This window comes from Thrips palmi, unplaced genomic scaffold, assembly GCF_012932325.1.
Source record: "Thrips palmi isolate BJ-2018 unplaced genomic scaffold, TpBJ-2018v1 HiC_scaffold_5, whole genome shotgun sequence".
Classification (NCBI taxonomy): domain Eukaryota; kingdom Metazoa; phylum Arthropoda; class Insecta; order Thysanoptera; family Thripidae; genus Thrips; species Thrips palmi.
The window spans coordinates 4,350,863-4,371,609 of record NW_023144632.1 but is presented as its reverse complement, the minus strand read 5'-3'; the positions used below and the strand labels follow the sequence as shown (position 1 = coordinate 4,371,609).

Below are 20,747 nucleotides of genomic sequence, written 5' to 3'. Positions count from 1 at the left end.
ACTCCCGCCTTCAAGTCTCCAAAGGATGCGGCGCGGGGCGGAACTGTGAGCATTTCCTCTGCTTCCGGGCGCACTCACACGGTAAAATCGGTTCCTGGTTTTCCCAGGAACTCCCTGGAAATCGCCTATGTCTCTACCATAGGCTTCCTGGGAAAACCAGGTTCGGTTTTCACTGTGCACAGAACGAGGCCGGAACGAAAGACCACAGGCGTTCAAAAGTCCAGACACCTGTCTGCACTGGTGAAACAAAGGCATAAAAATTATGCCCTTTAAGGGCGTAAACGATTTACGCCCTTAAAGGGCATAAATCGTTAATGCCTTTGGGAAGGGCATTAAAATTTTGCTTGAAATTCCTATACCATTTACGCCCTTCCCAAGGGCATAAAACGATTTATGCCCCTGGAAGGGCGTAAAAGAGTATTTATGCCCTTAAGGGCGTAATTTTTATGCCTTTGTTTTACCAGTGTGTAGGCTGAATGCGCACGTCTGGGAGGGGGAGGGGAATGGTCGAAGTCGAAGAGTAGGTGACGGTCCTGCTCCCCTCAACGTTGCATCATTTTTAGATCGTTTCAAAAATATTTTTGGATTTTTATAACGCTCTGACGGCAAGTCTTTTTCTTTTCTTTATTTTTGAGGGGGGTCGAAAGTGATCGAAAGACAAATGCACGGAAAGTTGTGACATGCGCTTTCTTTGGGCGACCACGCTGCGTCCGATCTAGCTTTGGTCGCAAAGCAGCGATTTTAAGGGGTCTACCACTTCTTGCACTCATCGTAGTACGCGCCCAGCACAAATCACACCAACTCACTCAGATTTTAGGTGAAAGCCCCCTGCATGCAGACAATTTGAGTGACAAGCACCCTGTAAGTAGGCAAAAAGCATGGTCGAATTCAATGGAAACTCAATTCACTCACACTCGGTTGCACAAAATTTGAGACAGTTGCAGACCCCTCGAGCGACTTGGCGTGGGAGTGAGGTTGCAGGGTTATGCTTTGACCAAAGCTCGGTTGAATGAACTTAGCACTTTCCAAACTTTTCTACATTCATCGGACCTTTTGTCAACTTTGCGAGGCGTGTGTGGTCAAGGCGTCTCCGAAGGGAGCATGAAAAGAGTTGGGTCCATGGGAACATCCACGTGGATGAGACGTGGACGCCTGGAATCGACGTGGATGGTCGGCTCGACAATCGAGTAGAAACGTCCAAGTCAAACTACGTGGATGCAACGTGGATTCAGCAACTCGCCTTATCCACCTACCATCGATGTTACATCGAGGCGCGTACCGGTCATTCTGAGCTTGGTGAAGCAATTCTATTTAGTCGATAATCAATGTGAGATCTATGTCTTAACCTACCCTGCATTCATGTTAGAAAGTTCTCGAGGGTGATCACCGTGAGGACGTCTAAAAATCATACGATCGAGACATTTCCTACGAAGACCACGTCAAGTCCACTTAGAGTCAACGTTGGTTTACTATGGACCACTATAGACGCCCAAATCGATATTAAATCAACGTGAAAGTCACGTGGATTTAAGGTAGAAAAATGCTATCCACCTAATCCACCTATCACTGCAAAGCCGGTGGTAAGTTTACTTGCTACAAATTTGGCAAGCCACTTTGAATGCCAAAAATTGGCAAGCTTGGCCTGCACTGTTAAAAAATTTGGATTGAAATTTCATAACATGTTAATGTAATTATTATCACTTTTCTGTTCTGAAATTTCATGGCGATTTTCTGCAATGAAATAAATTTCATTGCAGAAAATCGCCATGAAATTTCATAGCAATGTGTTGTAAAACTTCATTAATTTGTTCATGAAAATTCATATGTAGGTTTTGACATTTTATTTCCGATTGAGGTATTGTACATCTTAAGTGGGTAATGAAATCTCGACCGGTATCTTGGCTCTGAGTTCCACACCACTTCTAAAAATTGGAAGCGGGCCAAGTCCACCTCAGACTCCGATCTTACCCCGGAGCGATACTCAGCGAGATGAGTTGGTAGCATGCTGTACCACAACCACGAGGAGGCTCTCGCTGGACCTAACCTAATGGCCGACGGTAGGCGCCAGCGAGTCGCAACATGGTTCTGCGTTTTTCTCGACTTCAGAGTAATATTTTGTTTAACACTTTTAGCATACGTCTAGAGTAGATATTCACTGAGGTAACCAAGGATAAACTTTTGAAAAAAATATTAATTTTACTTAAATGAATAGGCAAAACTTATTAGTGAACGAACACGGCGCTCCGAGCGCCACCTAGCGGCAGCTTCTTGAAACCTGACTTTGAGCCCAGGTGGCTGGCAGGCCGCACCATGTGAGCAGTGGATTGACCACGGTTTGCGTTTAATGATACTAAAATTCTTTTTTGGTGCGACATTTGATTTACTACTCATATCATCACGCTACATTACTCAGGGAAGAGCATAGAAATATTCCGAATCACGATTAGGTTCAAACTCAGTCAAACCTGAAGTTCCTTCCACCCGGGCAATGTAAGATCCATCAAAACCTGCCTATCACAAGTCAGAGACCGACATGAAAGTTTATATCTTGGTAATAAATTTTCAGAATCACACTTAATTTGTAGTTTCACGTTTTGACTTTTCATCAAATCTCTTGACGTTTCATTGCAGACTTGATTTTTCAAGGAGATATTATGACGTTTCATGGAATGTGTTATGACATTTCATTATATTTATGAAATTTTATGGCCGCTATGAAATTTAATGGCGTTCATGAATTTTCAATGCATATTTGTAATGAAAATTCATAGCATTTTTAACAGTGTGGAAATACTCCCCAGCATGCCGAAATTTGGCAAGCTTAGACTGGAAATACCCCCCAGCTCACCAAAATTTGGCAAGCTTGTGAAGATTTCCGACCATAGCTTGCCAAATTTAGGCATTCAAAACGGCTTGCCATATTTGTGGCAAGTAAACTTACCACTGGCTTTGCAGTGATCTCACGTGGATGCTACGTGGATTATACGTGGTTGTTCCCACGGGGGTACGGGGCCGAGGGAAGGCTTCCACCACGGCTCGATGACGGAGCTAGTGGCCGCCGAAATGCAGCAATATTGGCCTAGGACGTTGAGGGAAGGCTTTGACCACGGTTAGATTGATCACAGTCGCCGCGAATATTCCGTGATATTTTGCACTCTCTTCAAATCAAATGTTACTTCTTTTGTTTGTGTCATTGTCATTGGCCCTTTTAGTTTCTGTCTCATCACAATCTCTCCAGAGACCAAAGAAACTGCCGCCAGAGAGCACTAAAATTTGAATGGAGAGACTTTGCGCCAAAATATGGCGAGCTTGCCGAGTTCTGGTCAGACGTGAAAGTCTCGCCAAATTTTGACCAGACGAAAATGTTTCGCCAAAATATAAAGAGACTTTTTTTGTCTGATCGTGCACGGTAGAGGCCTCGTGGACCACATTGACTGGGTTCAAAAGTCGGACCACAATGTGGCCAGACAGAAAAATCTCGCTATTTTGTGGCGAGACATTTTCGTCAGACCAACTTTTGGCGAGACTTTCAGGTCTGACCAAAACTTGACAAGACTGCCTTTTGTCTGGCCTCTGAAGCGGCGAGAAGTGTGATCTTTGGATTTGTAATGATTCCATACAGAACGTGAAGCCAAGGGAAAACGACCGGCTGCCGCGGAATTGCCTCATTTATCATGGCATTTATAAAAATTATTTGAACGCCGATAATGTTTTTAAATTCACGAAATTGAAACTTTTAGTTTGCATGACTTCTCCGATGTACGTAATTCAAAGGGAAGTCGCCTGCTGTGAAATCACCTTACTAGTCATCATGGCATTCCTTAAAAAAGAAATTGAACATCAATCATTATTTTCAATTGACAAAATAGAAAATTTTAGTTTGCTTAATTCCTTTCTGACGAGTGGTTTCAAGTGTTCGAGCATGCCGGAGGTGAATGCAGTATTTATTCCGAGTGATTGCCCACTTGGAACCAAACATGCAGCCCAGCGCGGCCCCGCGGCTCTCCAAGCCCCCTCCACGCCCCCTGCCAGGCTTGCCAGGCCCCCACCACCCAGCGGCCCGCAGTCATTGGCTGGCGCAGGCTCCTCCCCTCCCACGGCCTTCCCTGCTGCGCCCCTCCCCTCCCCTCCCCTCCTGCCTTTCCTCCCGGGACAGGAAACGTGTCGTGCCGTCGTGGCAGTGTAGGCACGGGCCGAGCAATAAATTCACTTACGTCGACCATCACTGCATGAAATCTTGCGACCGCGATTGTGATCGGCCACAATGGCGGTACAATTTGGAGCGCACGGAATACCCGTCTGTCCGAAAAAAAATATGAATAAACAACAAGAACTACGCTATTCCCGAGTAAAAATAGAAGGCTGCAGAAAGGCTGACGCACGGCTGACGCATGGCTGTATGGACCGTTTTTTGGCTGTATGCATGGCTGCCGTGGCTGCCTTGCAGCCATGTCGCAGCCATAGCGATGTCCTGGACTTGCAGCTATGCACGCTGCAGTGGCTGGTCTGGCTGTTTCACGGAGCGCTTTGGCTGTGAAACGCTTCAGAAGCTGCGCACAAAAGCCTTTTGGCTGCCCTAAGCAGCCTACAAACGCTGCCACGCACAGCCAACTTAGCTGCAATGGCTGCAGGCTGTGCGTCGCAGCGTGTTGGCTGCTGGCGCCAGCCCTGCCGCGTAGACGTTACAGCCATGTAGGCTGCAATGGCTGTGGGCTGCGCGTCGCAGCGCGTTGGCTTCTGGCGCCAGCCGGGCCCCGGCTGCACTTTACAGCCACGTAGGCTGCCATGGCTGTAGGCTGCGCGTCGCAGCGTGTTGGCTGCTGGTGCCAGCCGGGCCGTGGCTGGACTTTACAGCTATGTAGGCTGCCATGGCTGTAGGCTGAGCGTCGCAGCGTGTTGGCTGCTGCCGGCAGCCAGGCCGCGGCTGGACTTTGCAGCCAGGCGGGCTGCAATGGCTGTAGGCTGCACGCTGCGCGTCGCAGCGTGCTGGCTGCCAGCGACAGCCTGGCCACGGCTGCACTTTCCAGCCACGTAGGCTGCAATGGCTGTAGGCTGCGCGTCGCAGCGTGTTGGCTGCCGGATGCAGCCGGGCTACGGCAGGACTATACAGCCATATGGGCTGCAATGGCTGTAGGCTACGGATGCAGCATGGTGGATGCTGGCGGTATTCAGGCGTACTCCTTGATTAAAGGGTTATAAAAAATAGAAAAAAATAGAATGGGTGCGTGGTATGCTGATATTTGAGTTGAATACGTTAACACACATAAGCCATGCAAGTTTCGTAAAAATCGGGACACTTTTTTGTTATCTTTGATATCTCTGGAACGGTAAGTCCTAGATGAAATTACTTGCCAGATTTGGATCTGGAACGGTGTTGGGACCCTAGAAAATCTACTAAGGGCTCCATAGAACTTCAAAGGGCGTAACAGGCACCCTCAAAGGTCGTCATGGGGACCCTCATGTACTAAGGAGTGAAGCCTAGTAGCGATATGGGTGCTGCCGATGGCATCCACGAAGCTGCAGGATGCGGCCGAGATGTGGCTGTGATCCGCAGCTTCATAGCTGCCAGGGGCAGCGTGGCCCGGGCGAAAGAAGGCTGCCTGGAGCATCCTGAAGGCTGCGGGGTGCAGCCTACAGCATCGCCTCACAACCTCCAGGCTTCCGGAGGCAGCGTGGCCCGGGCGAAGGAAAGCTGCCTGGGGCATCCTGAAGGCTGCGGGGTGCAGCTTAGAGCAGTGCCTCGCAGCCTCGTGGCTGCTGGGGGCAGCGTGGCTCGCGAAGGAAGGCTATCTGGCGCATCCTGCAGGCTGTGGGGTGCAGCCTAGAGCAGCGGGGGCAGCGCTGACTGGGCTCTAAAGGGACACTTCAGTGGCTGGCAGGTGCAGCCAGAGAGGCTGCACCGGCTGCGGATGGCTGTATTTTGGCTGACGTATGTCCGAATACAGCCAATGTCTGCAGCCATCCGAGTTCCATCCACGCGTTGTCAGCCACCTGGAGGGAGCCAGCCTGCAGCCAATCTGCAGCCTATAATTTTCTCTCGGGTTGAACTCGATAACAACCATAGTACCGACGAGGAAAATGAACATGATGGGCTAGACCAGGAATGATGCTCTGCCGCTTCAAGCAAGTAGTAGGTGATGAATGCGGGTTCACCGCATTCCGGGAGTTTGAGTTTCACCTGTGATGTGGATTGGGCTGACCAAATGGAGAAGCCTTCATTCCAAAAAGAGCAATGTAGCTCTTATGACGCGCGCTTTGTTTTGGACGGTCATTGTTTGTAGTTGTTATATTTCACAAGACTTTTTTAAAAACCTGAATCTAAATTCTGAATATGTTACTGCAACTAAACGCCTGCATGTCTGCCTTGTACGGCGAAGTTCAGATTTGTTAAAGCAGTATCAAACCTATTTTAAATTTTTTTTTTTGAAAATTTGAGAATTTTCAAACTTTTGAGAATAATCAAGATCAAATTTCTAATAGAGGTAAATCTTTTGAAACCCAGCGTGGAGGAGGGGGACTGGCGGGGCGGACGGCGAGCGCGGGCCGCCCCGGCCGAGCTGGCAGCACGCTGGCAGCACGCTGGCAGCAGGTCCTTTCCCCACCGCCGAGTCAAGCCAGGCGGGTCCTGGCGGGGCGGGCGGGTGGCGGGTGCGGGTGCGGCTCTGCGGGTCCCCGGGGTCCCCCAGTCGAGCCCTGAGCCCTGCGCAGTGCACACGGAATGCGGACGGGTCTCGGACGAGAGCCACAGCGCCGAGCTCAGCAAGCGGACAATCGGACAAAGTGACAGCCCGCCGCGTCAGTTCAGTGCCTTGCAGTGCAGTGCCTCGCAGTGCCTTTGTGATCCAGTGACAGTGTAGTGATGCGTGTTTGACCATGGTGTCCTACTGCAACTCGCTCGCCATGTACCGGCCCCAGCAGCAGCACCCGGCCCCCGGCTGGTACCAGTCGTACCAGCCGCACCCGCAGATGCCGCAGCAGTACCTCGGCAACCTGAGCTGCGTGCAGGACGAGCAGGCCGTGATGCCGGCGTGGCACCACCCCCACGGGCCGCACGGCCCCCACGGCCCGCACCACTCCGTGTTCCAGCCCGGGGACTGGTCGCCGTCCTCCACGCCGGACTACATGCACCACCACCATCACCACCACCAGAGCCTGCACGACCACGCCGAGCCCCTGCTGCCCTCGCCGCCCATGACCGTGTCCGACATGTCCTCGCCGTCGGGGGGCGGCACCGTCACCCCGCCGCAGACCAGCGCCACCAGCGGCCCGGGGTCGGCGGGGTCGTCCGGGGCGCGCGGCCCGCCGCCGCTCTCGCGCTCGCCCTTCGAGTGGATGAAGAAGCCGTCGTACCAGAACCAGCCCAACCCTGGTGAGTCCAACGGCCCCGACGGCCTCCGCGGCCTCGACGTGCGCCGCACCGCGCGGTACCGCACCGCGGTGCCCGCCGAGACGCCGTCCGCCGCCGGAGCGATGTCGAAGTCGAACGGGAACACAGGGACCGAGGAACGGGTTTCGGTGGCGCCGGCACTGCCTTGGCCGGCCTTGGCACTGCCAACCACCGGATGCCCGAGACTAGGACTCGGTTGTTGCGTATCAGCGATGGGGGTGGGGGTGGGTGGGGGACAGGTAGTCTAGGCAAACCCGCGACAACGCCGCCGAGGCCGCGACGCCCGCGCAGCCCGGGCTGCCGACGGGCCTGCTTCGGGATATGGACGGCAGCGGTCGGTCGTTTCAGAAAGCTTCATTTCTAGACGAGCTGGCAGACGGGTACCAAACAGTGGCGCCGGCTTGCGCATGTCGGGGCAGCAGTCCGACGGCCGAGCGATGAAGAACGATTGAAAGCCACTGCGCGAATGTGGCCCTCGGCTCGGCGGCTCGGCGGCGCGTCGGCACCATGGATGGCACGGTCTCGCCTTCCCTCTCGGCGTGATTTCTGGGTAGGGGAGCCGCCACTGCCTCCGACCTCCGGATCGGCTGCTAATCGTCGTCCGGGGAGCTGGGCCACTTTGCCACAACCCCGGCCGCCCACCCGCCAGCCCTCGCCAGCCCTCGCCAGCCCTCGCCAGCCCTCGCCAGCCCTCGCCAGCCCTCGCCAGCCCTCGCCAGCCCTCGCCAGCCCGCCCCGCTGGGACGCCTCCCCGTCCGCGCCACTCGCCGCCCCTCCGGCCGCGGCGGGGCGCGGCGCCTCTCCAGCGCCAAGCGCCGCTCCAGCAGGCCCAGCACGCCCGGCAGGCCGGCCCCGCAGGCCTCGGGCCTTCCCTCCAGCGCGATGGACAAATCGGCGATAATCCGTCATCCGTCATCGCACTGTTGCGCCCCGCCAGACCGCCACCCAGCCGCGACCGCCAGCAAGGCCGCCAGGGTTCAAAGCACGTTCGCCGTTTTTTGTGCGTGTGTTAATTTTTCCTTGTGAGGTGGAGAGGGGGAGGCGTTGAGTTCATTCGCGTCCACGACATGCACGGGGAGAGAGAGACGGAGAGAGGGGGGAGCGGCCTGCCCACGCCCCGTGAGCACGACACCGGCGAGCACCGGCAAGACGGCGAGAGGAAGAGGAGCCGTGCTGCCGCAGCGTTCCCGGCGGTGTGGTGGCGAGATATCCTTATCGCCGACAACCCCGGCCGTCGCACCACGCCTTGGCGGAACCGTCGTCGAGCACCACAAGCCCGTCGCGTACCCCGCCTTGGCGCACACTGCTGCCGCACACCCTGGGGCCTGTCGACGCGCACCCCACCGTCGCGCACCTCAAGCCTGCCATCCCGCCACGCGCGCGGTTTCGTCCTTTTGCGAGGAAAATGGGAAGGGTAAATAACAGGAAAAGTAGCGATATACATCGGCAACTTTGGCCCGTCCCGTAAATTAAAAAATGTGTGAATTTCGCCTTTGTTTAACCCTGACCGGTTTGAACCTGAGTCTAAGGTCAAAATAGATGTTATTTTCGTCATCAGCGCCCTCAAAAACATAAGAAACAATGCAAAAACTCGAATATAAAGAATTTTCAAAATATACCCCACTGGGATTTGAACCCGGGTCCAAACGTCTCCGATTCGCTTGAAATTTGCACCGTTGGTTTTGTCTTGTCGTCCTGATTCCAAAAATACCCCTACATGCCCTCCTAGCTGTATCCGTTGCCGAAATCCTCCTCGACCCCATGTAGACCATGATGCACCTGCAGCAGCGCCCCCGGGCCTCGGATCGGATTTGCTGCCACCGGGCGGTTCTTAGGGTCACCCAAGGAGGCTGCATACCAAATTTCGTCAAGATCGGACCACGGGAAGTCCTCGGACGGACGGACGGACGGACGCACAGCAGGGATCATACTATATGCCCGTCCCTCCGTCATTTTTTTACAAAAAATAAACGGGACGGGCCAAAAAGAACCAAGGACGCCTGCCGACGAGACGCGAGGCGCGACGGCGACGCGACGGCGGCGCCTTGGGAGACGTGTCAATTCGGGCCGCGGCGGTGGCGGGCCGTGCGTGGCATGCAGGCAGCCTCCAGCCTGCAGCCTCGCTCGCATAACGCCCTTCCGCCACGCCGCCACGCCGCCACGCCGCGGGGACGGCCGGAACGTGACGCGCCTACGGCATGCCTACGGCCGAGGCGGCACCGCACCGCACCCCAGGGGCCAACGCCGTCCTCCCACCCTCATCCCCCCGAGAACCGCCGCATTATTTGAGGAACGAGTAGTACCGGTAAATTGGCTGGATGAAGTGAAAGTAGTTCGCTGCGGGGGTGCAGGGCGGCATGTCATGCGGTTTGGCGTCGACCGGCGCTCGTGGTTGGCCAACGGCCCCTCTCGCTCACGCCCTCCCACGTGCATGGCCAGCCCCGCCCCGCCGCCTCGGCCTTGCCGGCCTTGTTCGCCAGCGGCTTGACTTAGCTTTCCATTCCAGCGAGTCGAGCCTTTTTATAGCCCGGCCGAAGCCAGCCGAAGCCAACCAGGCCGAGGCAGCGGAGCCGAGGCGGACGGGGCGGGCGTCCCATTTGCATGTACGCGCTGCCGGGGCGGGGCGGGCCTCTCGCCGCGCTACACTCTCAAGTTTCCCCCGCGAATCAAAAGGAGAAAGTGACGCGGCGCCGCGGAAGAGCGAGGCAGAGGCAGCCGCAACGCCAGAAAGACCGGTGGAGGCGGTCAAAATCCCGGACGCCTTTTGAGCTCCAGAGTCGTTCAATGGGACTCGAGCCGAACGTGTGACCCCACCAACAGATCCATTGGTGGGGTCACACGTTCGGTTCGAGTCCCATTTAGCGACTCTGGAGCTCAAAAGGCGTCCGGGATTTTGACCGCCTCCACCGGTCTTTCTGGCGTTGCGGCTGCCTCTGCCCCGCTCTTCGTGCAGGTCGCAATGTGCGTCAACGTGAGCAACGTGTCCGAATGAGGGAAAACGCACTTGTGTGAAGGAGGGAGTGTCGAATAAGATGTATTTTCGTGTAAAGGGCATGGCTCTCGAAAACGGGGCCCAACAGTCCGTCCGGTTGCATGCCGTACCCCTTTCGCTGCGTTTTGGGAACCTTTCTATCGAACGACAACGCGGACGCGGACGGAGGCCGTGCACCGAGCGCATCCTGGTGCATCCTCTCATCCTCCTCGGGCGGCCGGAAGAGGCTGCGGTGGCTGTAATCTTTGCTGCCGGCTGCTCCGGAGAGCGCTTTCGTCGCCACGTCTCTCTCGCACCGCCAAGGCGCGCCCCGCGAGTGCGACAGAGACGCAGCGACGAAAGCACTTTGTTTGCCCCCGAGGCCCCGAGGGAGCGAGAGGCTGCGTCATGACGCGGCTGCCGGGAGCCGGGCCGGATGAGTTCGCCGAAGCTCGCTCGCTCGCTCTCTCTCTCTCTCTCTCTCTCTCTCTCTCTCTCTCTCTCTCTCTCTCTCTCTCTCTCTCTCTCTCTCTCTCTCTCTCTCTCTCTCTCTCTCTCTCTCTCTCTCGAATACTCTTACGAGGAGTCCACAGTGAGGGCGACAGAGACAGGAGATCGTCAACGCTCCCGGACCCCGCGACCCCGCGTCCAAGTCTCCCAGCCCCGCCCTAAGGCCTGAAGGCGTTGCGTGGCCCCGGGCGTCCGTCCACAGCCCTGGCCCAGAACAGGCCTAGACCAGGCCTTCCCTTATCATGCGAGCTGCTGGGGTTGCCAACGCTCCAACTTGAACTTGAGAGGCTGAACCACAGTTCATTTTGAGCCCCGCAGTGCCACGCTTCCTCGTTCGGAGAGCAATACATTGGTGTGGTCGAGTCACACTTGGTTCGAGTCTTACTTAGCGACTCTGGGGCTCAAAACGCGTCTAGAATTTTGGCCGTCTCACCGGTCTTCTGGCCCACTGTGGAACGCAAATACTAACTACGCAAGGGTTGGCGCTTCGCGGCCTTGCCGCCGCTGCACAGTGGGCCAGAAGACCGATGGAGGCGGCCAAAACTCTAGACGCGTTTTGAGCTCCAGCGTCGCACGGTAAACCGAATGCCTCGAAAACCGGGAGAGCGCCCCGGTTTTGGATGCGCTGTCTCACTCCCTCTCCACAAGATAGAAAAAGACAGCGCACCCAAAACCGGGGCGCTCTCCCGGTTTTCGAGGCATTCGGTTTACCGTGCGCTAAATGGGGCTCGAACCGAACGTGTGACCCCACCAATGGATTGCTCTCCGAACGAGGAATCCATTGGTGGGGTCACACGCTCGGTTCGAGTCCTGTTTAGCGACTCGGGAGCTCAAAACGCGTCTGGAGTTTTGGCCGCCTCCGCCGGTCCTCTGGACCACTGTGCGCTGCCACGCGCTGCCCTGCGAGCACCGCGATGTAATGTCGGCGGTGCGCGGCGCGGCGCCGTTTCGATTTCGCGTGATTTACCGACGCGGCGATTCGAACCGTTCGCATTTCCCATCGGCCATTGTAAAAACATAAGTCCGCCTTGTTATGTGCGATGCTCGGCTCGCCTTTTTTTGCCCTCCGCGACAAGTTGCTAGGCCGTCGTTGTTTGTTATGAAACCTCTGTCGCCAGCGCGGCAGCGTGCCCATGTACCGCAAGCGGCGCGGGGCGGCGCGGGGCGGGGCGGGGCGGGGCGGGGCGGAACTCCGAGAAGGAAGGTCTTCGACCAGCGGACGACTCGGGAGCGAGAAAACAAAGGATCTGCCAGGTGAGCCAGCCAGCCATCACGAACCCGCGAATGGGCGTAGGTACCCGTAGGTAGCGGCGTCGCGTTCGAGGCGCTGTTCGACGGCTGTCCTGGCGCACAGCGGGCCAGAAGACCGGTGGAGGCGGCCAAAACTCTAGACGCGCTCTAGAGTCACTGGATATGACTCGAACCGAACGTGTGACCCCACCAACCGATTGCTCTCCGAACGAGGAATCCGTTGGTGGGGTCACACGTTCGGTTCGAGTCCTGTTTAGCGACTGTGGAGCTCAAAACGCGTCTGGAGTTCTGGCCGCCTCCACCGGTCTTCTGGCCCACTGTGCGGAGTGCCGGTGGGTGCCGGATGTGGGGCCGGGCGGGCCGCTGGCTGGCGTGGGCGGGGCCGCTGGGCCGCGGTACCGCGGGGTGGGCATTGCCTTGATAAGGCAGATAAAACAATTGCCCCCTCCTCCCTCCGCCGGTCCGCACCCCGCACAAGTTGGAGTAGACCGCGGCCGACCGCGGCCCGGGAGCCGAGCCTTTGTTTTGAGACGCCTCGCCCTTCCCCCCCGTGTCCCCTCGCCCCTTCCCCACCCACAGACGACTCCGGGACTCCGGGCAGCAGCAGCAGCCGCAGCAGCGCAGCAGCAGTCTGGCAGAATATGCGATGTTGTCCGCGGCTAATCCCCTGAATGCCTGTCACAAGGTGCACACTGTAGGTGCACAAGGTGGCAGTCACGGGGTGACACGCCGCCAAACGGATTGACTCGGCTCGGCTCGGCGAACAACGTCAGCAAGTTGGCACTCTTGCGGGGGGCGCAGGGCAGCGCAGGGCAGCGCAGGGCAGCGCAGGGCATTTCTGCCAACCTTTACACAAACTAACGGGACGCATTGTCTCTGGCCACGGCAGCCACGGCACTAGGGCTACAGGTAGGGGGGTGTAGGAGGAGCATCTCTCTCTCTTTCTTTCTCTCTCCGCGAGCTTCGTGCGAACCATTTGTCCCCTTTTCCGCGAGTTGATGTTCCCCCTTTGTGCGCACAAAGCGGGAAATTAGAGTACTGTATCCGTACGGAGAGGCAGCAGCGCCCTTGCCGCCCCTACCCCGACCCTACCCCCTACCGTCGCACCAGTGTGGCTGCACGGCCATTGACTTGCCACTTGTGGTTCGCAGCACTGCGAGTGCATGTGTACTACACTCAAAATATGGTCCAGTAACTGGGGCCTTTGCGCCGCCCTCTTTGGTGCAAATGTCGCAGTATCCGGGCACTTTGTCGGTCCGATCGTCGGGGGGACAAATCTCAGTAACCGCCTGATCCCAGGTAGAGCATCAGGTTCTAGTTCCTGCGACCAGGTGCCTAGATTCTGGGACTGTCGGCACCTCAGTCGCTGTGAGCCGGTGAAGCCGAGGGTGCGAGAGATTGTACACGCCACGAAACGATAACTCCAGGAACTCGGATGACACATGAAATGGTCGTGACGACGCCGCCACTGCTGGCCGCGGACCCAGATTTCCGAGAGTCGTTCTCAGTTCGCTCGATCTCTGTCGCAATTTCATGGGGCGTCCCGGATAGCGGTAAAAGAGACAAAGTCGAGAAACCGACTTTCCCAGCCTCGGTGTCGTCGGTCTGCTGGCATGGTTCTGTGCCACCCGAGAGGGTGACAAAGGGCCAGTCGGGCGACTTCTCGGACCCTAAATGGCGGCCGACGCGCCCTCTGGGCACGCCATTTGAGTGTACTTACGTAGTGTTGCGCACCTGCGCCGGCAAAAGTGAGCACAAGAAGACTCCACGGGAGTCCGCGCGGACAAAGTCGTCAGACGCTGACGGGTCGCTTCCGTCGCCTCGCTGCCGCCTCATGTGGCGCCCCGCACGAGAGAGACCGCCACGAACGACTCCGAATACGCGAGCACTGAAAGGTCGTGCGCCCGCCACGCGCCCCGCGCCGCTCCCGAGATAGCGCTCCCAGCGCGCCTCTCTGTCGCACTCATGGCGTCCCTATGGTAGGAAGTATGACAAATTCGCACGATTCCCCCGCGTGATTTCCTGCTGGATTGCCATTTGAGCCGCCGAGGAGGCACGGGCCCTTCGGCTCGGCCCTAGCCCCGGGCTGCCCGCCTCAGCTTTCCGCGAGGCCGCAGCCAGCAAGACCCCGGCCGACCGGACGCGCGCGACGGGTCGCTCCCGTGCGCCTCCCCGCCCCGCCCCGCCCCGCCCCGCCCGCTCCGTTACTGCAGCCTTTTGATTTACTGCGCTCCGGCAACAGCGCCACCGCGCCGCTCCCAGACTAGCGCTCCCAGCGCGCCCTTGTGTTATTATGCTTCTATTGTGGACAGTTATGAAAAATTCGCACGTTTATTTTCCCCGCGTGATTTCCACATGATTTCATTTGCGCGGTCTGGCGGCACGCCGAGCGGCACGCGCGCCTAGCCCCGGGGCTGCCCGCCTCAGCTTTCCGCAGAGGCCGCAGCCAGCAGGGCGTCCCCGCGGTGCGCGCCGTGCCGCGCCGTGCCTCGCCGTGCCCGCCGTGCCGCGCCGTGCCTCGCCGTGCCGCGCCGTGCCTCGCCGTGCCGCGCCGTGCCGCGCCGTGCCTCGCCGTGCCTCGCCGTGCCTCGCCGTGCCTCGCGGCTGATAAGGACACCGGGGGGTCGCCGTCGTCGCCGCCGTCCTGCGGACCGCCAAGCACCTCGTCGCCGTGTCGCCGTCTACATTCCGATCGGGGACCCCTTTCATCTGGCTCGCCGTGCCGTGCCGTGCCGTGCCGCGCCGCGCCGCGCAGCGTCACCGTGCGCTATCTATCGGCCGATTACGGGATCAGGGGATTATCCCTTGCCTTTCTCAGTTCCGCCGCGCCGTGTTAACACGTTGGAGGTTGAGTGGGGGAGGGGGGCGGTTATCTCACGGCACGTTTGACGGGCTGGTGTGGGCCGCGGCGGCGGGCGCGGCGGTGTGGGTGTACAAACACGCAGCCGCCCGCCCGCCCGCCCGCCCCGCCGCCGCGACCCTGATCCTTGATTCAGAGCGCTTTTCACGTGAAGCGACAAATCGGAGACCACAGTCCACGGGGAATTCGCCACCATTTCGGACCATTTCGTGCGACTAGGCAATCGCATTATTTGGAAACTACGTATTCGGAGCATTCTGTCATACATGTCTCGTTTCGTTTTCGCTGTTGTTTCGCAGATACTCGTTCGCAGTGACCAACTCTGTGCGGGCGACACTCATCGAAAGCAGGCGTGGATACAGGGGCGCAACGTAAAAACGGTACCTGGTTTTCCTAGGAACCCCCTGGAAACAGCCTATGTCTTTACCTTAGAGTAAGAATCCTTTCTCTAGGGTCTTTACCATAGGCTTCCTGAGAAAACCAGAAGCCTAACAGTTTCTGCCGTGCGGGGCGGAGGGGCTTTGGCCCCTCTCATAGCACCTGGATGGCCGCCTGAAAAGTAGGCAAAAAGTGCCACTTTGCCCCACTAAAACGCCGCCCTGGATCCGCCACTGCTCGAAAGCGTGAATCCGTGCTCGCAGTCAGACGGGCCGAACGAGAACCACGCTCATGGATTTAAACTTCGCCCTCGCAAAAACATTCCGCCACAATAAGGACATGACATTTTACTTTTATTTCCTCCTTCCTCGCGGCCGTGCCGTGCCGTGCCGTCGTGCACACTGTAACTGAGGGCCGCCCTTTCGTTTCGTCCAGCGGGCCCAGCGAGCACGGGCCGAGGGGGCGGCGGCAGCGAGCAGGCCAAGCAGGCCGAGGCGGCGCCAGCCCACTGATTTCGAGAGCCGTTTCCGTCACTCCGTCTCCCTCGCACTCATGGGGCGTCCCCTTTGGCCGCGAGAGAGACAGAGCGACGAGAACGACTCCCGGGATCAGTCTCCTGCCGGAGGCCGGGGGCTGCGCGCCACCGCCGCAAAAACCGTTTGGGCTTGAATGCGGTCGGTAATGCTGGCGGTGTGGGCGGCACGGCGGGGGCGGCACGGTGGCGGAGGCGGCCCGGCCCGGTTATGTGTCCCCGGGGGTGCATTCGCGCTATTACTCGCCACAAGCCGCTCACTTGCCGCCCCCGCCCCCACGCCGCCCCCACGCCCCCAGCCACCCCCACGGGGAGTCGCCTCTTCTCTGCGTGGCTCCGCGTTCAAGCGGGCCGCTTTAAATCCGTAACGCCCCGGCCCGGCAGCCCCGGCCGTGTCTTGCTCTACTTCGGAGTGGCCGTTGCGATCTAGCGACGACGCAGGGAGTCCAGGGTGGCTGCTGCTGACGGCGGCTGTCTATTCGTCGCTGTCTTATGCGCCCCAACTGACTTTGCCTGTCCTGTCGCTAACTGCGTCCTTTTGTCGACAGGAGAAGCTGGGACAGAGCCAATGAGTGAGTCATTCACGCTTCCTTGCTTCGCGCTTCGCGGCGCCTGGCGTCGCATCGCGACCCGCGCTGCCGGCACAGTGCGTGGCACGCAGCGGCACTGCCAGGCACTGCAGCGCCGTGTCGGCGGGGCGGGGCGGGGCGGGGCGGCGGCACCGTCAGGTCCGCGCATGTTGACCCTTTTCATCAGAGGCCAGGCAAACACACAGTGTCGGCGCAGCCCGCGCCGTATTTGCTCTTTTAAACTTTTGTCGGGCCGATCTTGAACCCGCGCCTGCCCCGCACGCCCCGCGCGCCCCGTCGAGCCGCGGGCCCCGTAGGGCGGAAGCCAGAAGTAGCGTAGCGGCGTAGTCTGTAGATCTTGTAGACCGCAGAGTCAGTGGAGTCTTAGCCTAGAGACTAAGCCGAGGAGGCAACCGCTTTCAAAATTTCTTCAGGCAAGTGATTTCGACATTTTTTACGCCTGAAATTTGCTTATGCCTTTTTTGGAGGAAGATTTGAGATGTTCAGAAACTTTGGGCGCTCAAGGGGACACAAGATAGGGTACTTTCGTAGAATCCTGAACCGGAAGCAAGCAGACCAGCAGACGCCAAATTGGCCGGAAACTAACCTCTCTTCGGATCCAAAACTATAGCCGAGCTGTACAAATATTGCTCCCGAAACACATATGCACTGCAAACAAGTATCAAACGACTATTTATGTTCAAGTGTGGCCGATACCTTTGACGAACGTCTCTTTTCCATGTCAAGTTTGGATCTACTTCCGCCAACATGGCGTCTGTGTGCTTCCGGCTCAGGGATCTACGAAAGTACCCTATTCCTCGAGTGGTGCCCCCTCGGACTTAGCCCAGAGACCTCCAGTCAGAATTTTGTCGTACGTACACTGATCGTTTGATTGTGTTAGACTTGTTTGGGATTGGGCATGATTTTGTCAAGCCTTTACCGTCATGCGTTTCTAGCGCAAGATTGTTGGGCGGGCGAGGGGCAGGCCGGGGCGGGGCGGTGAGGGACTCTAGAAAGGATTGTGTTGGTGGGGCGTCGCGCGCTGGAGCCGCTGGAGCGACAGAGGCTGGGCCTCCGGGACGGAAATGCGATGCAATAAAAGCGCACAAGGCTGCCGGTAGCCAGCCATGCCAGCCAGAGCAGGCATTTATCCAGGGCAACGGCCGGCTTGCCTGCCTGCCTGCCGGCCTGCCTGCTTGCCCGCCTGCCCGCCTAGCTGCCTGCCTGCCTGCCTGCTTGCCCGCTTTGACTGCTTTGACGCGCCGCGCATCAAACATGGCCATCAGTGCTGCCAAAGTGCCGCGGCAACAGACCGCCCGCCCTTCCCTACCCACGACAAAAAAAAGGGGGGGGGGTTCGTTTGCGTCCACATGCAGCAAATGTACCTTTATCGGAATGTAACTTCCAGCACGACTCTCCGTGCGCATTCCATCTCACAGTTGCATGGAAAAGTTTTTGGAAGCACTCGCTAAAGTTCTGCAGTAGCCTAACAGCGGTGGTGGTGATGATCCAATTGGTGGGCTCTGGGGCCGAATCGCGGACCGCAAGTGGGCCAGAAGACCGGTGGCGGCGGTCAAAATCCTGGAGGGGTTTTGGGCTCCAGAGTCGCTAAAAAGAACTCGAACCGAACGTGTGACCCCCACCAATGGATTTCTCTCCGAGCGCGGAATCTATCGGTGGGGTCACACGTTCGGTTCGAATCCCGCTGTGTGACTCTGGAGCTCAAAACACGTCTAGAGTTTTGACCGCCTCCACCGGTCTTCTGGCCCACTTACCGCCTAATGGGGGTGTTTGTTCTGCTTACATTCTGGTGACGACGGATCGGCCCGACGAACAGTTACTTTCCTCTGGGCAGCAGAAGGGGGGCCGTGGCCGTTGGCCTCCGGGCGGCGCCTTTGAGGCGCCTTGATCCGCTGTCACTGTTTGTCAGTCGGTCGTCCAGGCAGTCCGGGTACAGTACCCAGGTCCCTACACTGCACTGTCCCCGGCCTCGGGGCCTCTGGCCGGGGACGCCAACACAACGCCACCAAAACGACACCAAAACGCGCCTGCCGCCACCGCGCTGTCCGTCGCATTGTCCGTGTCCCCGTCAGGGTCAGGCTCTGCAAGGCTCTGCCGGCTGCGTCGCCGTCAGGTCGCCAGGCCCGTCAGGTGTAGTAGTTAGGGTAGGGCCCTGGACAAAGTCCAGGGGCAGGGTGCCGGTAGACTGGCACCGGTGAGCCGAGGACACCTCGACGCCGAAGTACTTGTAATGTCTACAGTACTTGACTGCACGCTAAAAACGGAACCTGGTTTTCCCAGGAAGCCAATGGTGAAGGTATAGGCGATTTCCAGGGAGTTCCTGGGAAAACCAGGAACCGTTTTTACCGTGTGCAGTATTTGTGTCACCATGGGCCCCGCGAGTGGGGTGGCCGTGTGCCGACCGTGTGCTCAGCAGCGCTCCGTCTCTCTCGCACTTCCAGGCCCCGCGGCCCGCCCCGCGAGTGCGAGCATGGTGCGAGTGAGGCAGAGCGACCAAAGCGCAGATCGTAATCAGCGCCATGGCGCATGCATTTCCTGGCCGCTTTGGTTTCGAAATGAAATGAGAAAAACATTAATTGTTGGTTAACTTTTGGGATGACGATGGTGCTTCCACGGCGCCATGCCGCGCGCCGGCCGAGTGCACGCGGTGCACGCCATCATGACGCAACGCTCGGCCTGCTCGGCCTGCACCCCCGCCCCACCCTCGCACTCGGTACGACAGTACGACGCACACCTGTCCGCATCTCGCTATGTCTCTCTCGCACTCACGGAGAGTGCCGTAGGGGTGCGAGAGAGACCGCGGCCCAGCGGGGCGTCCCGGGTCGGTCCCGGGGGAGGGCCTGGCCGTGTGTCTGGCCGGCCGGCCCGGCGTCGGATTGGTCGGCGAACCGATGGCGACGCCGATAGAGTGTGGGGATGAGGCTCGTGTGAGTCACGAGTCCCACCTGCCCATCTGCAAATGGCTCGCGGCCGTCTCTGCACAGTGGGCCAGAGGACCGGTGGAAGCGACCAAAATTCTAGACGCTTTTTGAGCTTCAGAGTCGCTCAATGAGACTTGAACCGAATGTATGACCCCGCCATTGCTCTGTGAACGAGGAATCCATTGGCGGGGTCATGGGCCTCCGGTTCGAGTCCCGTTAGCGACTCTGGGAGCTCAAAACGCGTCTAGAAGTTTGGCCACCTCCACCGGTCTTCTGTCCCACTGTGCGCTGGTAGAACTGAGCGAGCGTAAGGTCCTCAAGCGTAGTCGTAGGCTTGAATGAAGCGTACAACTATGCTTCAGTTTTACCAATGGCGGCTTGCCTGCAGGAGGAGAAACGGACTGAGTCACAGAGGCCATAAAAAGCTTGCTACTCACGGATTAGGGGGCCGTAACCACAAGCATCCCGACGCGTATCGCAATTTGCTTTTTGTGTGATGGTTTTTTGTGGATGGATCCTTACTCAGCCGTTTAAATTATATAAAATTAATAGTCAGTCTCCTTTGCTTGACAGTACTGTATTCCTGCTCGATGACAGAGAGTCCTCATCCGGGCGGTTCAAAGAGTAACATTGACATCAATCCGAGGGGTCGACAACTACCTCGAGCTGTGTACGAGGTAGTATATATTACCGGTAATATAAGTAATATAGGGTAATATAAGGTAATATACGGAAATAAAATAACGGTAATATATGATAAAAGAACATGAAAACGTGACATAGTATCCTTGACTAAGGCTGAAATCATGAGTTCACGCCAGAATTTTAGTATTATGCAGACCCCACCCTCGTTTCATGCTAGAGCCCCCTGTCAGATGAAAGGTATGCAACCCGATGCAACCAATCTGACAAAAGTGTGGCGCGTAGCTTCGTGTCAGGTTCAGCACGGACATCAAATCCGAACTTCTTCCTGTCGCAATGAGAAGCCCGAAAGCTTCAACACCTTGATACCATGGTTCAATACGGCAAGTTAAACGTTAGATTAGGTTAAAAACAAGCAAATCACATAAATGTGTGGTCACATTGTGGTAATATGGAGGTAATATACGGTAATATACGGTAATATAGGGTAATATAAGGTAATATAGAGGTAATATGAGCTCTGCGTACGAGGTAATATGGGAGTTGTCGACCCCTCGCATCAATCTCATTACAGTCAGACGCCTCTATTTCGCCGCCGACCGGGAGGCGCGTTTCCCAAATAGCAAACAGTCAGGGGGCTGGGCCCGGCGGCCGGGTCCGGGACCCGCCGGCCGGCCGGCTGACCCTCGCAGGTAGGGATTGCGG

At 57.6% G+C, this 20,747-nt stretch overlaps 1 protein-coding gene across 1 annotated transcript in view; it reads left to right on the top strand.

The window, feature by feature from the left end:
* Positions 1 to 6,649: 6,649 nt before the first annotated feature.
* The window catches only part of LOC117650780 (homeobox protein CHOX-CAD), a 24,153-nt gene continuing 10,055 nt past the window's right edge, over positions 6,650 to 20,747 (top strand). Inside the window, exons 1-2 of the mRNA XM_034394382.1 lie at positions 6,650 to 7,369; positions 16,438 to 16,461. Coding sequence (XP_034250273.1) covers positions 6,874 to 7,369; positions 16,438 to 16,461 — 520 coding nt within the window. The 5' untranslated portion in view covers positions 6,650 to 6,873. The remainder of the gene's footprint in view (positions 7,370 to 16,437; positions 16,462 to 20,747) is intronic.